The sequence below is a fragment of the Neodiprion virginianus genome, chromosome 1, assembly GCF_021901495.1.
Source record: "Neodiprion virginianus isolate iyNeoVirg1 chromosome 1, iyNeoVirg1.1, whole genome shotgun sequence".
Lineage (NCBI taxonomy): Eukaryota > Metazoa > Arthropoda > Insecta > Hymenoptera > Diprionidae > Neodiprion > Neodiprion virginianus.
Window position 1 is genome coordinate 15,821,996 of NC_060877.1, and position 15,836 is coordinate 15,837,831.

At 40.0% G+C, this 15,836-nt stretch overlaps 1 protein-coding gene across 2 annotated transcripts in view; it reads left to right on the top strand.

Annotated features, from left to right (window-relative positions):
- Positions 1–15,836, top strand: part of LOC124310541 (arylsulfatase J) — an 876,378-nt gene that overhangs the window by 663,910 nt on the left and 196,632 nt on the right. For both annotated transcript variants that reach the window (XM_046774594.1, XM_046774595.1), the window contains one exon: positions 10,203–10,476. In XM_046774594.1, the coding sequence (XP_046630550.1) occupies positions 10,203–10,476 (274 nt within the window). The remainder of the gene's footprint in view (positions 1–10,202; positions 10,477–15,836) is intronic.

A 15,836-nucleotide genomic window follows, 5' to 3' on the forward strand; every position in this document is an offset into this window, starting at 1 on the left:
GGGGGTTGAGCAACAAAATCGGTGATACGGTATATCGAGAGCAACTGATTTGCGGATCTGAAATCAATTTTAAACGAATTTTTATATCCGCGCGTTCTGTCATTTCTGTGTAGCGTCGTTGGCATGGGGGTGAGTTTCGGGTGTTGGGGGTTGAGCAACAAAATCGGTGATACGGTACATCGAGAGCAACTAATTCGCGGATCTGAAATCAATTTTCAACGAATTTTGATATCCGCGCGTTCTGTCATTTCTGTGTAGCGTCGTTGGCATGGGGGTGAGTTTCGGGTGTTGGGGGTTGAGCAACAAAATCGGTGATACGGTACATCGAGAGCAACTAATTCGCGGATCTGAAATCAATTTTTAGCGAATTGTTATATCCGCGCGTTCTGTCATTTCTGTGTAGCGTCGTTGGCATGGGGGTGAGTTTCGGTCGTTGGGGGTTGAGCAACAAAATCGGTGATACGACAAATTCACGTGATTCAGTGATATATTAGTTGAAAACAAATTGTACAGTACATTCAATTACATTTCAAGCGTATTGTTTGTACGTGACGACTTGGGGGTGGTTTCCGGAGCAGGGGTTGATTCTTTCAGTTTGAAATGAGCGTATTGTTTGAGCAACTAATTAGCAATCAATTCTCATAATTTTTCGTTAATATTCCGTCATCCGTTTGCTTGGCTTTGCCAACTTTTTTTAAACTTGACATCGCCCTCAATTTCAGCGAAATCACTGGAGCAACAAAATCAAAATTTGGGGAACAAATTAGCAACTAAAGAGCACTAAATACCCATATAGGTCATTTTTGATTTTGATGAAGTGGTTATTCCAGCTTAAGAGACGTAATTCTTATCCCAATCGATGACCGACTGTAAAGAAGGTCAAGTCGATCACAGTCGTCAACGTATTACAACAACGTATTACGTTGTTGTAATAAAAAGGCATAATCTGTTTGATGCTGTCTTTGCACAGGAACAGGGCTTTTCTCTCAATCTGACGGAAGTCGAAGATTTCTTCCAGTAAGCATGAGGGCTGGCGTCTGCTTCGTCGTCTCATGAATCGCAGATCTGTAAAATAAGAGGAAGAAAGGGATCCAGGAGTCTCAGTCTCTCTGATTCTGCTCTACGAAGGACGACAAATACTATAGCAAGGTTCGATTCAGACGCTCTATCATACCGTCAGATTGCGGATGCAAAGGAGTCGTACGAGTTTTTCTAACCCCTAAAATCTGAGTTACCTCTTTCATTATGGTTGACTCAAAATTTCGGCCTTGATCAGTATGAAGTTCTGGAGGAACTCCCTGTCTACAAATAAACTCTTTAACGAATGCTTGTGCTACAGTGAAGGCTTCTTGATCAGCGAGAGGAACCACTTCAGGCTACTTAGTAAAATAATCAGCAATAACCAGAGCATATTTATTTCCAGAATGGGTTATCGGGAGAGGTCCGAGAATGTCCATCGCTATCCTTTCAAATGGAGCTCCCACGTTGTAAATTTGAAGAGAGCTTTGTCCCTCCGCTCGAGGTCCTTTCTTTGCCGTGCAGATTCGACATCTTCGACACCAATCTTCAACGTCCATCCGGCAACGGGGCCAAAAGTAGAAGTTGCGAATTCTGCCCAGAGTTTTATTTGAAGCGAAGTGTCCGCCTGCAGGAGAATCATGATAAAGAGCAAGAATCTCCGGAACTCGTGTCCTGGGAACCAAAAGTTGCCACCTGATTTCTTTCAAGTCTGCAGATTCCCATTTTCGGTATAAAATTCCATCAATTGAAAGGATAGAGTCCCATTGAGCCCAATAAATTTTCAAATCTGGCTCGGCTAAAGATATATCCTGCCAGTCCGCGCGAGTTTCCGCTTCTTTTCAAGACTTCACTTGAGTCAAAGTGTCGTCCTCTTGTTGCGATTTTCTCCATTCCTCCTGGTTATTTTCGAAAGAAATCTTCCGTATTATAAGAGAGAGGTCACGGTTTTTCTCTAATCGTGCACACTGTTTACACTCTGGCATTTTCTCGCAGGCTCTTCGAGAGAGAGCATCGGCGTTTTCATGATGAATTCCTGCTCGATGACAAATGTCAAAATCGTACTGACCGAGCCTTTCTAACCATCTATCTACCTAACCTTCGGGAGATTTGAACGAAAGTTGCCACCTGAGAGAAGCATGATCTGTACGTATCAAAAATCTCCTACCGTACAAAATGGTGAAAATGTACTACGGTCTTAACAACAGCTAGAAGTTCTCTACGAGTGACACAATAATTCCTCTCAGTTTTACTCAAAACTCTGCTGAAATAGCTTATCACTCTCTCCTGACCTCCCTGAATTTGTGACAGAACCCCGCCTATTCCTGAAAGAGAGGCATCCGTATCTAAAATAAAAGGAAGTTCGACCTCTGGATAAGCTGAAATCGGCGAAGAAATAAGATTTTCTTCTAATTTCTTGAAAGCTTCTTCGCATTCCGGGGTCCAGTCAAAAGGAATCTTGATTCCGGTCAAGTGATGGAGAGGTTTAGCTATACTAGCGAAACCTTTTACAAATCTTCTGTAATACGTACAAAGGCCGAAAAAAGCTTTGAATTTGTTCTTTACTCTTAGATGTCGGCCAAGAAGAAACCTTCTTGATTTTGGATGGGTCGGTCTTCACACCTTGTGCCAAGACGATATGTCCGAGGAAGCCTACTTCTTTCTGGAACAGATGGCATTTTTTCGGGCTCATTTTCAGGCCTGCTTACTTCAACCTAGTGAAAACTTGTCTGCGATTTTGAACTTCTTCTTCAAAGTTCTTGCTAAAAACGATCATATCGTCTAAATAGACGAGGCATATTTTGCCAGTGAGCCCATGGAGAACAGCCTCCATCATTCGTTCAAAGGTAGCCGGGGCATTACTCAAACCAAACGGCATAACCTTGAACTGCCATAATCCTCCTAAACCCGTCACAAAAGCTGTTTTTTCTTTATCTAGAGGATCCATTTCGACCTGCCAGTATCCGCTCTGAAGATCTATGGTGCTGAACCAAGTTGCACCAGCTATCATGTCCAGTGTCTCGTCGATTCTGGGTAGAGGTTAAGAATCTTTCTTCGTTATATCGTTCAGCTTCCTGTAATCGATACAAAATCGTTTGGATCCGTCCTCTTTGTTAACAAGGACGATTGGTGCGGCCCAGGGACTAGACGATGGTTTAATCACATCGTTCACTAGCATGTCCTCCACAAGCTTCTTCACCTCTTTTCGGGCGTTGAGAGCGAGTCTTCGAGGAGCTTGTTTTAGTAGTGAACTCTCTCCGACGTCGATCTTGTGCTTGACAAAAGTACATCGGCCCTTATGACCACTATCTTTGGCGAAAGAATCTATAAATTGTAGCAGAAGAGATTTAAACGATTCTATCTGAGCTAGATTTAACGAAATCGAAGATTTCTCCACAAGGCTCTGTAAATGTGAAGGGAAATGTTGTTGAAAATCATCTTCTGAGAGTTCTATTTCCCGAATTCTAGAAGGAGTCCAATAAATTTCATTTCACGACAACAGAGTCAGGGCGGCTAGGTGGTCTAGTGGAGTAAGTCTCCGGTAAAGCATCTCTAGATACCAGGTTCGATTCCTGGCTCCGTCGTTAATTTTTCAAATTCACCAGTTGTTCAAATTTACATATTTTCAAATTTCATTTCCATTGGTACAAAGAGTTATTTCGCGATTGTTTGAAGCTAGTGAATTTCTCTTAGTCGAGATAACACAGTTATGAGCTGTAAGAAAGTCTCTTCCCAAAATACCTTCATTCTCTATATCTGCTATAAAAACCTTATGTGGAGAGTCGATACACCCAAAAAGGTTAATTTGGTCAGTAACCTGTCTCAAAACCGGGGTCGTCTCTCCAGTGGCTGTCCGCAGAGATAAAGAGGGAACAATCTGGTCATCAGATTTAAAGAGATCCGATCGAACTACGGTTACTTCCGCGCCGGTGTCTATTACCCATAGACAATCGACGCCATTTACAGTACCGCGCGCGTAAAGACAAGACTGTCGTAGACTTTTAATTAAAAACTGTTTTCTAAGAGGGCTTCCACTCTTAACAATCTGCGATGATTTTCGCCCCGACAAATCATCTGGAATTAGTTCTTTGGACGAGTTCCTGTTGAAGAACTCGACTGAGGATTTGCTTCCCCTTTTTCTATATCTTTCTTACGCCAGTTATAAGAGTTTGGATTCGAACTCTGCATCGGTTCTCCACTAATTTTTTTAATTAGAAAACAATGATTGGCGTCATGACCAATTTTTTAACAAAATAAGCAACACAATACAGTTTGTTCAGATGCAACTACGCTTTTAATTTCGCGTCTGTCATTCTGATCTTGAAAAGAACCACGATTTCCTTGTTTAAAATTATTATTAATTTTTTCATTTCTATAATTCCGAGGCTTGGTCTTCTCCGAGCGCTCAAAATCCCGTCTTTCTGAGGTGACTTTTGACACCTCGATTTGGCGAAATTCATTTGACATAAAACATTGCTTACGCATGGCCTCCACCTCGAGAGCCTTAGCCGTTGCCTCCCGTAGGGAAGTGAGACCCAAAGTCCTAACGGCCATTTTAATTTACGGGTCAGTAATTGCATTCAGAGAAGCCTATGTTGCTAATAAATTCCTAGACAGTTCATGGTCTGATAATGCTACTCGAGATAGTCGTTCTATATCCTGACTAAGAGACGCGAGGTCCTCGTCACGTCCTTGTCTCCTCGTTTGTAATTGTGCTGCATAAAGTTTTGTTGAATGGTCATTGCCATATCTTGATTTGAGGGCAGAGCTAAGTTTGTCATAGTCTGAAATTTCTTCCTCTGATAATGCTATTAAAACGTTCAACGCGGGAGTTCGCAAAGAAGAGGCAAGGCTGTAGGCCTTCATGATGGAGTCCCACTGATCATGCTTTGGTATTGTATTAAATTGTTTCTCGTACTCAGCCCATGAGACTTTTCCATCGAACATAGGCGGTTTCAAAAAGCAAATGGGTTTCTCATAAATTTGAGAAGCAACCCCTAGTTATCTTGAATTATTCAATTGACTAAGATGAGAAAAGCGAGGCTGAACATGAAACAGAGGCTTGGAAAAGATCACCTCGTTATCTACTCTTGTTCCACGGTTTGTGGATTCGTCCACTTCTCTAATAAAAGGCACAGACCTTGAATTATTAGCTTCTTGGGATCGTCCTGGGTATTGGACCTCCCCAACAGCTGGAGAGGGAATAGGAGAAGGGAGAGGAGTAGCAGCTCCGGAACCTCGCGGGGTGACGGCCAGTTCTCCAGAGCCGTTCACCTGATGTACCGTCTGAAGAGCCGCTACAGTTGTCTGGAACAGGTCGTGTAGACTGGTCTCCGAACGTTCCTGAGCCTCACGATCCAATCTCCGCTGTTCTTGCTGATTGGACAGTTCTTGTTTTCGCTGTTCCTGTTTGACCAGAAGCAGCTGGAGAAGTTGTTGTTGTTGCTGGTTAGCTGCATCCAGAAGCTTGTAAAGTGATAAATCCAAATTTTGAATTTATCCGCGGTTGAAAATCGAATTCTATAATCGAAGAATTAATCGATTCTCGATTTCTCATTTCCCCCCCTCCGATCACACTACCGAGTTCGCTTTCGTGAGCTCGGTCTCTTGGCTCTGGGACGTCGAAGGGACCGGTCATCCGCTCATCTCTCTATAACCTACTCAACGGAAACTGGCCAGTAATTAAAACAAGATTTAACGTGGAGAAAATATTGAAATCATCAACTTCGGTTCCGGATTCCAGTCCCAGGGCAGGAGCCAACGTGGGAAAAAACGAGCATCATAGACAAGTCAAAATTTGAATATTTGTTTATTCAAAAATCTCACCGAACTCCGAGACAAATCAGAAAACGATGTATAAATTGGAATGAGTGTGTGTGTGTATCTGTATGTGACTGTGTGTGAAAATATGTGCCTCATATGTTAAATAAAAGTAAAAATAATATGAATTGATCTTACAAGCTGCCGTTGATGTCGTTCGACGGCTTCTTGTTGCTGATTCATAAGCCTTAGTAGATCGATCTGTGTGATCGAGAACACCGAAGTTACGGGAAAAGGGTCCTTTGAAGGTGAAGAAATTGTCTCGGGAACCCGCGGATTTTCCGTGATGGAAGGTCTTCTCCGGCACTTTCCTTTCGACGAGAGCGTGTCAAACGACTATTGCTCATGGTTAATAATATTTCACGCACTGAATTGACTCGATTAAAACTCTTTATTCCACTTCTGACACTAGTGTAACGTTTTCAGACGTTACGAAAATGAATATGGATTCGTGAGTTTAATTATCGAGCCAGAATCAAAAGCGTAAATAAAATGCTGAGAAAAAGCTTCAATTGCAGGGTACGTGTTTCTGGTTTTAAGTCTGAAACAAGACTGATTTTACAATAATGTTGGTTGACGCAGCAACCTTATTCTTTTCAGAGACATAAGAGGTCTATAAACGTCTTTTATCTATGATGACTGCTAGTTCATTAAAAGGGGGCAAAACGGGTGATTTCACTCTTTGTAACAATATAATTTTTTCCTCATTTTTGACTACCCGGGTTGGTTGATGTTAATGTCTTCGTTATAGTTTTCGTCCTCAATGTCATCTTTTAACTCGAGTTTAACGATCGTTGTCTGTGCCCAGAAAAAATTGGGCTTCCATTGATATTGTGTCATTTTCGACCTTACTCTCGATAATAACTTCTGGTGCATTCTTGCATAATTCATTACAAAATCCGCACACAATAGAGCACTTCAACTAAGCTTTCCTGCAGTCACATGCTCCACCGCATCCTTTTTTGCATTTGCATGAAATGAAATTCAATGAGGTCTCGGGTGCTGGTGACTTTGTCATTGGTAATGGAGAAATAGCACTGGTTCGCTGACCCTGTCTCAGTTGAGCTAGGACCTCGGGCGCATAGTTTGCTGCCATGCCCCTTTTTCGATATAGGGAGGGGAGAAAAGGACGTTCGTTTCGAGCGTCATAAAAGGAACAACGTAAGACGAGGGACGGTTTATACCTGCTTTTGAAAACATTTGTACAGAACCCACCGAACGAGAATTGAAACGTTTATGCTGAATACCAATAATATTCTGTACAAAGTCACGACACGGCAAAACATTTATATCTAGCAACAAAAACCATTTCAATTTGGAATACATTTTGCCATATAATTTTATTTCAGTGTGAAAAAGCAGTAAAAATAATATAATGTTATTTGTTTTTTCGAAATTTACCACGAAAAAACTGATTTAACTATTTTGTAAACAAATTTCCATCTTTCCCTGCTATAATTCGATACATGTGAGACTTACAAAAAAAAGTTCACAACAATAATTGTTTGAAATTTTATTATCTTTAAGTTTGTATTGAACGTTTTTAGTCGTAGGATCAACCGTTGAGGTATTATGTTGGAAAAAACAGATTTTAGCACCTTTCATCCAAGATCGCGGCCAGGGCGACCATTCCTCGAGGTCACAAACTGGATTTTTCATCCGAGTACAAACTTCAACGACATATTCCAAAATTATAACTACACTACCTTTTGTAGGGTGTGTCTTTTCTTTCTTATCCCTACTGACTGGACCAAGTCACTGGGGTTAGAATCGGTGGTTGGTAAGCTAATATTGTTCCGCGTGGTGGACTGTACTATTTTCACCATTTTCACACTGTTACGTCCGGCGTACTACCTCTATCTATTTTTCCTACTCGTTAACTCTCCCACAGTTCTTATATTAATATCACGGTCTTTGCGCTGTCCTCTTATCTCTACCTAGACTCATGCCACTCACTATCGCCTTTACTCAGCTAATTCTATTCCCTTCCTTTAGCATCCTCACACCTTTCCTGCACCCGTGCGGTTTGTTTCTGAGGACACTTGGGAGATTTAAAATAGGTTTTAACTCTCAACAACGTCTCATCTAGACCTCTTATATATCTTTCGCATAGCACACTTCCTTCCTACCGCTAACTCAACTTCTACGCAATAAACATATAATCTATATATCAAACATACCCGAGGTTATTCAACCTTCATCCTAACTTCCGGTTGTCCTAGTACGTAAGAGCGAAGCCGAACCTGTTTATTTCTACCGCTCGGGAGTAAACCCCTTTCACGGAAGTAACAACACTATTCTTCGTATTTTCGAATATGGATGATAAAATACCATTCGCCTCAATTCTCCCATCAGTTTGTATGGCTGTCTCAAATCGCTTGATTTCCGCATCCTAAGCACAAACAAAATGGCTCCATATCAAGGTTTCTCAGATTTGTGATTGATACAAAATATAATGTAAATGAGATCGTAATCCAGACAAATGGCCGCCTATCTATCCCAATGAATTAAACGAATTATCACTACGTATAATCGTATTATTGGGCGGCAGAAAGACTATTTTCTATTTTGCCACCTAGCCTTGGCCACGTGATCAGCTAGCTCACGGTGTATATCGGCACCGGGTCGTAATGATCGTTCGAGGCTCCCGGCAATCGAAGTTAAGCAAATTTCTTTTGGGAAGAGGATCGTGGTGGACTTGGTAGAAATTAAACAGAATGTAAATTAATAGCGTACCTTGTTTATTTTCTTTCTCGCTGATCTTCAAACTCCCACTCACTCACTCTTTAGCTTCTCTTCACTTTCTTTTACAATAAAACACCTGTTGCGTCCTACGACAGTGTAGCACGAAGTATCCTCACCCAGCCGCGCCTTGAACACAAACTGGCGTAACAATAGCTCGGCTACATGAGTATTTGCCTGTCATGGCTGTTCGGCGCGCGTATTTAAAGCTAGAGCAAGCTCGACTGATGTCTTTAAAACTCTAGGAAGAGGCAAGTTAGGTTTGCCTCACCAGAACAGATTCGGTGCCAGCTGGTGAAAGCGCCGTCTGCGTTAATCGATTGAGCGCGATTATTACCCACCGCAGGAATGTTGACATCACCTCCGGTAATGAGGTGTTCCCGGAATTTCTCCATCCAAGACTGCAAGAGCTCGACTGCGTGCTGAATCTGGTATTTCGAAATCATGTTTATTATTGGACGCATGGAAATGTCACCTAAAAATTTCATATTTTCTCGTCTAACGTTGATCCAATGATCGGTCGTTCTGTTGCGCTCTTGCCCTGGAGACAGGGTGCTCATCAAATCGTGAGCGTCTCTCATCGCGCCGACGAGATCCTTGCATGCTTCACCAGCCATGACTTTAACTTCTTGATGCCTAACTCCTAGCCAGATTTATTGCGACATTTTGTTACAACCAGATGAATAGTTTTGAAAATATAACAATATTTGGAAACCAAGTCGCAATGAGATTGTACACTTATGCAAACGCTGACAAAACTTTGAAAGATAACGAAAAGTTATGTTGGAAAGTTTTTTAGGTTTTGATAAGTTCTACGAAAGAGTGAACGAGAGCATATGGCTATGTTTAATAATTTAGCCAAAAAAAGAACTCGAACGTATTAGCAGACCAACGGACTGCTAGTATACTGTGAAGGTGATTCTAATCTTTTTTTCAAGAATTTAGTGAAGTGAATAATTTATTATTTTATTGATGATTTATTTTATTCACGATTTAAGAATGTATTATATTTATCAGTTTATTGATTATTGTTACACATCATATATCGACCGACCCATGACAACAAACGCATTTCTGCGGGCATTCTAGAATTGACGTATTTCGTCGTCCTCTTATTGTTAGATCGGATGAATTTCGATAGACGCAATAGTCGTGTAAACGAAGTCTTATACATATCTTGTAGAGTCGATTGAGATATGTCGGTCCTAGTCACCCGATGAAATACGTCAATAGTAGATGGCCTACCATACTATGTCTGTTCCCATCAGATCCTTTGATATTTGTAACAAATTCAGTTTGTAATTTGCAAATACCCTATGGTTGAATTTACAGAATTTCGTATACATGTTAGTCAGCATTTCTTACACTTTTTTATGTATGTATAAATTTATAATCGGATTTGATATGCACCTCAATGTCTTAAATTCACGCTTAGGTTTCTAGCTTTAATTTTCGTCTTTTAACATTTTTCTACTTTTTCTCGTTAGAGAGATCACGAAATTCGAGCATTGTGCGCGCAAATGGGGTCGTTTTCAACTGATATGCGACGTTTGGCAGTGGCTAAAATTTTTAAATTATTTCACTGTCATACCTACATTTACTGATATAAGTCTTTTGTGCAGGAAGTACTTACAATGGCGTCTGGGACGATTGGTATGGACCTTCAGGTAGAGGGGATGCTTATAATATTGAGGCGGTCATCGGAAGTCCAGCTGGTCAAGCTGTCGCAAGTGTGGGTTTTGTTATAATTGCACAAAAGGCTCGTGACATTCGTGAAAAAGCATCTGTAAGCTGCACTCCTAAGAACGTCACCTTACCAGTCTGCAGTCCACTTCAAGCTCCGTGCCTTTTCCGGATTCATGAAGATCCATGTGAAAAAAATAACCTTGCTCATGCGTATGTATTCAATAATTTACATGATAGTAAACTAGCGTAGTTCACGAATGTATTGTAGAAGTTAAGGGGGGGGGGGGGGGGGGGACTGGTCAAAATGTACCGCCCGGAGAATTTTTCGGTGTATCTCCGAATCAGCTCATCTGCATCGTTTTTCGGCACCGCCGTGGATGTTTCTTGACAAACAGATTTCGATAAAAGTATGAAATCAATCTAAATCGACGAAACTTTACGTCGTGTGAGACATTTTTTCGTTCTCTTTAGGTTCAAGAGTAAAATGTTTTTTTCACAAAAGTTATGCGCCGTGTTGTCCTCTACAAGACAAGTTTTCTACTAACATTACGTAGCATTGTTAGTTTGACCGTAAATCACTAGTAAATAAAAGAATTGATTGTTGACTTTATTGTCAGTAATTCGCAGGCTTTCGACTCAATAAATGTCTGTTCCGGTATTACTAATAAAATGAATGAATTACAATTTCATAATGTGTGCGTAAGGACATATTTATAACTGTTTGGGGGTTGACAAAACTTACAATCTGATAAATCTGGAGTAGCCAGCTTCAAAGTTCGTTTTTTTTTGGGACTTGACATACCATTCTGTCTCATAATTGTCGGACATTTCTGTATCTGTAAGGTAGCTTGCCTTTGGAAAAATGCTGAGCTGCAGTTTCGGTAAATGGAGCTATGTAGTAAATTTCCTGTTAATCCAATGAAAGAGCTATTAGTCACAACAGAATATTGTAAAAAAAAGAGAGAAGTAAACGGAAATACTAAAGTGAAAAATCCTTGTCAAAATCATAAAAAGAATCTATTTCAACGAATAGAAATTTGGATGGATTGATGATGTCAATACAGGAAAATATTCACGATTATTCTATACAAGTTACCTACCGAGTACTCTGACGGGAATAATTCTTCAATTGAGCTTGCAACTTGATCGAATTGATTTGAATTGATCATTTTTAACCGTTCCATAATCAGAAATCAATTGATTGACATTTACATTGGCTAACTTCTCACGAGTAGACTTTGACGACAATCCGTTATCTCTTTTGAAAACAGCTAAAACCTGTTTTCCGTCAGGATATTGATTCAAGATGTATTCTAACCACTGTAAACAGAAGTACTGCTTTATGAATAGTTCACAGACAGAAGGACTGATTAGACATATATTATAGACAAACATCGATCAACAACTACAGAGCAAATACAACGTAATGTTTTATCAAAGCTTGCTAGAGACAGAAGTGACAAAAAAATACATTTGCTAATATAATCTCAGTAGCCAGGATAAAAATCATTATGATGCAGCATTAACAAACTACAATGTTTCTGCGACGACTTCATTAATTCGTTTCTGAGATGGGTGAATCACACGAGTAAATAAATGTGACCTTAGTTATTCTGTCCTGATGTTTAGATACGATTTATCGGAATGAACTATTGTATTAATCAAGTTGAGTGCTTGAAATATAAATAGAGACAGAGATTACCGATTTCGTAAGAGGTTTGCATCCTGAGATCTTTTCAAGTAAATCTGGTCCTGAAGAACAATTTTGGCGCTTTAAGGGCTGTGGGGTTGGCAATTTTGTAAGAGCTTTACTACACCCTGCAACCGATGCGGGGGAATCTGGGTCTGAAACACCTTTTTGTGATTTCAAAGGTTGCTGGATTGCCTCTTTGATATTATCTTTCCCATTTTCAACATTTTCTTCTTTAAACTCGTAAATTAAAGTATCAAAAATTGATTGATCTATCAGGTCTAGGTCTAAAATAATTTTCGTAGATCCATTACACGAAGCATTATGATTATCATCTATGGTAACCTGCAAGTGACGGTGATTGTCAATTTATAAACACGTGAAATTCTAATGACAAAAAAAAATGAGTTGCTTTTTCTCACTTCAAGCAATAACATATTATCATTTACATACAGTTCCGTATTCTATGAACGTTATAGCTTACTGTATTTGCTTCCTCCGATAGGAGCCGTATGAATTTCATTCGGTGGCCAATAGGTTTGATTGAAGCAGCTATAAGATCTGGTGTTAGATCCCACCATATATCTATATCAATCATGTTATCTGCAATCAGGAATGCAACAAAAAAAAAATATCAATAGGCTGTAATTTTAACCTTGAAGATTTATATCAGGGTTCAACAGACCCTACCTATATTGAGATGAATCTGGAGCTGGCAGCCAAAGTTTACAACCAAACGTGCTGAAATTCATGAAATTGAGACAATGGCATACAAGAATAAAAAATGTACGAAATTCAATACAAAGCCAATACTTTTATAGAAGTTTCGTGAATAAATCTGTACGAAGTTTAGCACATTTGACTGCTAACTCTAGCTGCTAGTTTCAGCTTCATTAATTCAAGCCTGTTCAAGATTTTTCAAACCTAAATCAATTTACTTCTATCGACTAAAATTTTTAATCAGTATACTAGGTTCATTTTCGTAAATTCAGAGTCACTGACGTTTATCCCCATAAGATGTATTCTACTATTTAACAACAAATGTCATCTCTATTAATACTAGAAGTATGAAATCTAACTCCCTAACAAACTCGATCGAGTCAGTCAAGAAAACCATACAGCGGTATTCAAAAGACACAGAAGATTGGGATGAATTTGTATACAGGGTGAGTCAGGTAAAACGGCCAGAATGGGAGGAGCTAAGTAAACGGATAAGGCCGTACCTCTTAGCCAATCTGGAGCGAGTCAATTGAAACACCGAGAATGGGAGGAGCTTTGTTGATGGATTAGGCCGTAGCCCGCGTGTTGATATCAAAGTAAAGTCCGCAGTCTGCCTACAGGTATTCAGTGGTAATACGAAATAAAGTCACGATATGACAACAAATGAGGGATCATAATAAGAGTTTATTGCCTCACTTGTTGTCATATCGTGACTTTATTTCGTATTACCACTGAACACCTGTACGCAGACTGCAAACTTTACTTTGATATCACACGTGGGCTACGGCCCAATCCGTCAACAAAGCTCCTCCCATTCTCGGTGTTTCAATTGACTCGCTCTAGATTGGCTAAGAGCTACGGCCTGATCCGTTAACTGAGCTCCTCCCATTCTGGCCGTTTTGACTGACTCACCCTGTATATGACTGGATGTAACATGAACAGGGTTAGTAAGGCTGGCAGCCGCAATCGCACCTGAATTTCAGGTTGATATTTACTAGCCGGCTCTACCGTAGCGCAGCAAGTCAAGACGGTGGGATAGTAACTAATATTTAAATGAAATAACCTGATTATGAGCAAGGGTTGAAAATTTTGAGGGATTTAATTTTTTAAACAAAATAACTTTCACTTAAGCGACTTGGAGGTAAGAGTTATCCATTCATTGAGTGAAATTATTAGAAACAAGGTTCTTTGGATTCTTTCAATATCGGGGCGGTCAGAGTTTCCAATTCCTGCAATACTGAGAATGGTACCACATTGGCGTATAAGAATACAAAGACCAACGTTGTCACAACCTTACAGAGAAGAAAATTCTTAGTTTCGCATTGCAGCGGAGTCAAAGACGACGCGACTGCCTGAGACGGCGAGGAATGACGTCGAGGCCCTATGGACAAGAAAAACTTTGGGCGTAGGGCTACGGCGTCAATCCTCACAGTCTCCGGCCCCTCTTATTTGACTTCGCTGCGATACAAAACAAAGATTTTTTTTCGCTGTAGGCCTGTGACAGCATCGGTTTTCGTATTCTCCTGTCTATGTGGTATCGTCCGCAGTGTTGCAGGAATTGGAAACTTTGACCGCCCTAATATTGATAGAATCCAGAGACAACTTTGTTTCTAATAATCGCACTAATTGAATGAATAAATCTTACCTTCAAGTCACCTCAGTAGAACTTATTTCATTTGAAAAATTGATTTCTCAAAATTTTCAACTGATTAATAGTAAGCAGTAGAATAAAATGGAGAAGAAAAATTTCATGGAGCCAAATAAGATTTAGTTATTTCAAATAAAGCTCGATAGAAATATGTCAGTAGTTGAATAAAAAACTCGGTAATGAATATTATTTGGCTGAATTGAAATTTCATAATAATAACTATACATTCACTCCGCCATATCCTGGTATAAGTTTGTTAATAGAAAATACTCTTATCTCAGTGTATATTCTATGGATGCAGATACAAATGTAGTTTGCATGTTTCTATGTACTTTCAAGCTGCGTATGAAGGGCATTAACATAAAATGGTGGCAGCTTCGCATCTTTATTATACCTACGTCAGAAATGGCGGCAGCTTCGCATGTTTATTATACCTACTGTGACATGGATTTTTCCCGCTCCTCGGTCACTCGGAGAAAATAACCGAGAACTTACCGCGTGCACAATAATTTCGCGTCCACGATGTACCCTGGATCTAAAAACAATATCACGAAGTTTTGTTGGGCGCCTGGCATGATTAACACGCCTCGAAATCATTAATGCGCTATACCTCGGGCATATGCTCGATAGATCAGTACCGCGGAGAGAGGAGGAGTAATTTTTGGAGAGAGAGAGAGAGAGAGACACTCGAAATACACACGCTATTCAACAAAATAAGTAAAATAAAATCTCATATTTCCCAATAGCAGTGATACAAAAACAAAAAAAAAATAATCCAAAAGGCGCTCATCGCGATTCTAAAAATAAACAGAAAATTACACGTAACCTACTCTATTTCTTACTCTACTGAGCTCGCGGCTCCCTAACTAAAATGTCACTCAACGATCTCAAAATCTTCATACGCAATTCTGAATTGACAAATTCGCCATTTTTTCTCCATGGTGATTATTGCTCGAAACCGAAACTAGAATTAATCACTCAAAACCGAAACTAAAACTAATCACTCGACGGTGCGCCGTCGGGCTACCGAACAGACGGCGTTCTAAATCTCACCTGAGATCTCACCCGACTCGGAGCTTTAACGCTACCGCGAGCTGTCCTAAATCTAAACGTGACAACATAACTTACCTAAAGCTTATTTTCTACTTATCTCAACTAAACGAATCCGCAAACGTTACTATATTTCAAACGCAACTAAAACTCAATACTCAAACTTCTCGTCTCAACCGCTGCTCAACGCAACGGCAATTTCGACTATACATCACCTCAACTCGAATAAACACTATATTAACTAAACGGCAACTTAACTAAGAGCAAGCACCACTAAATTTAACTTCAACTAAACACGAGCTCAAGGTTACACAACTCAATTTACATTATCCTAACGAACGGGTACGGAACTCAATGCAGGCGCAACTAAACGTAACCTAAACTATACGCAATCGCAACGCATCCGAAATCAAATCTACTCAAAATCCTCCAAAACGTTACCCGCTAATCCGAGCACTCCAA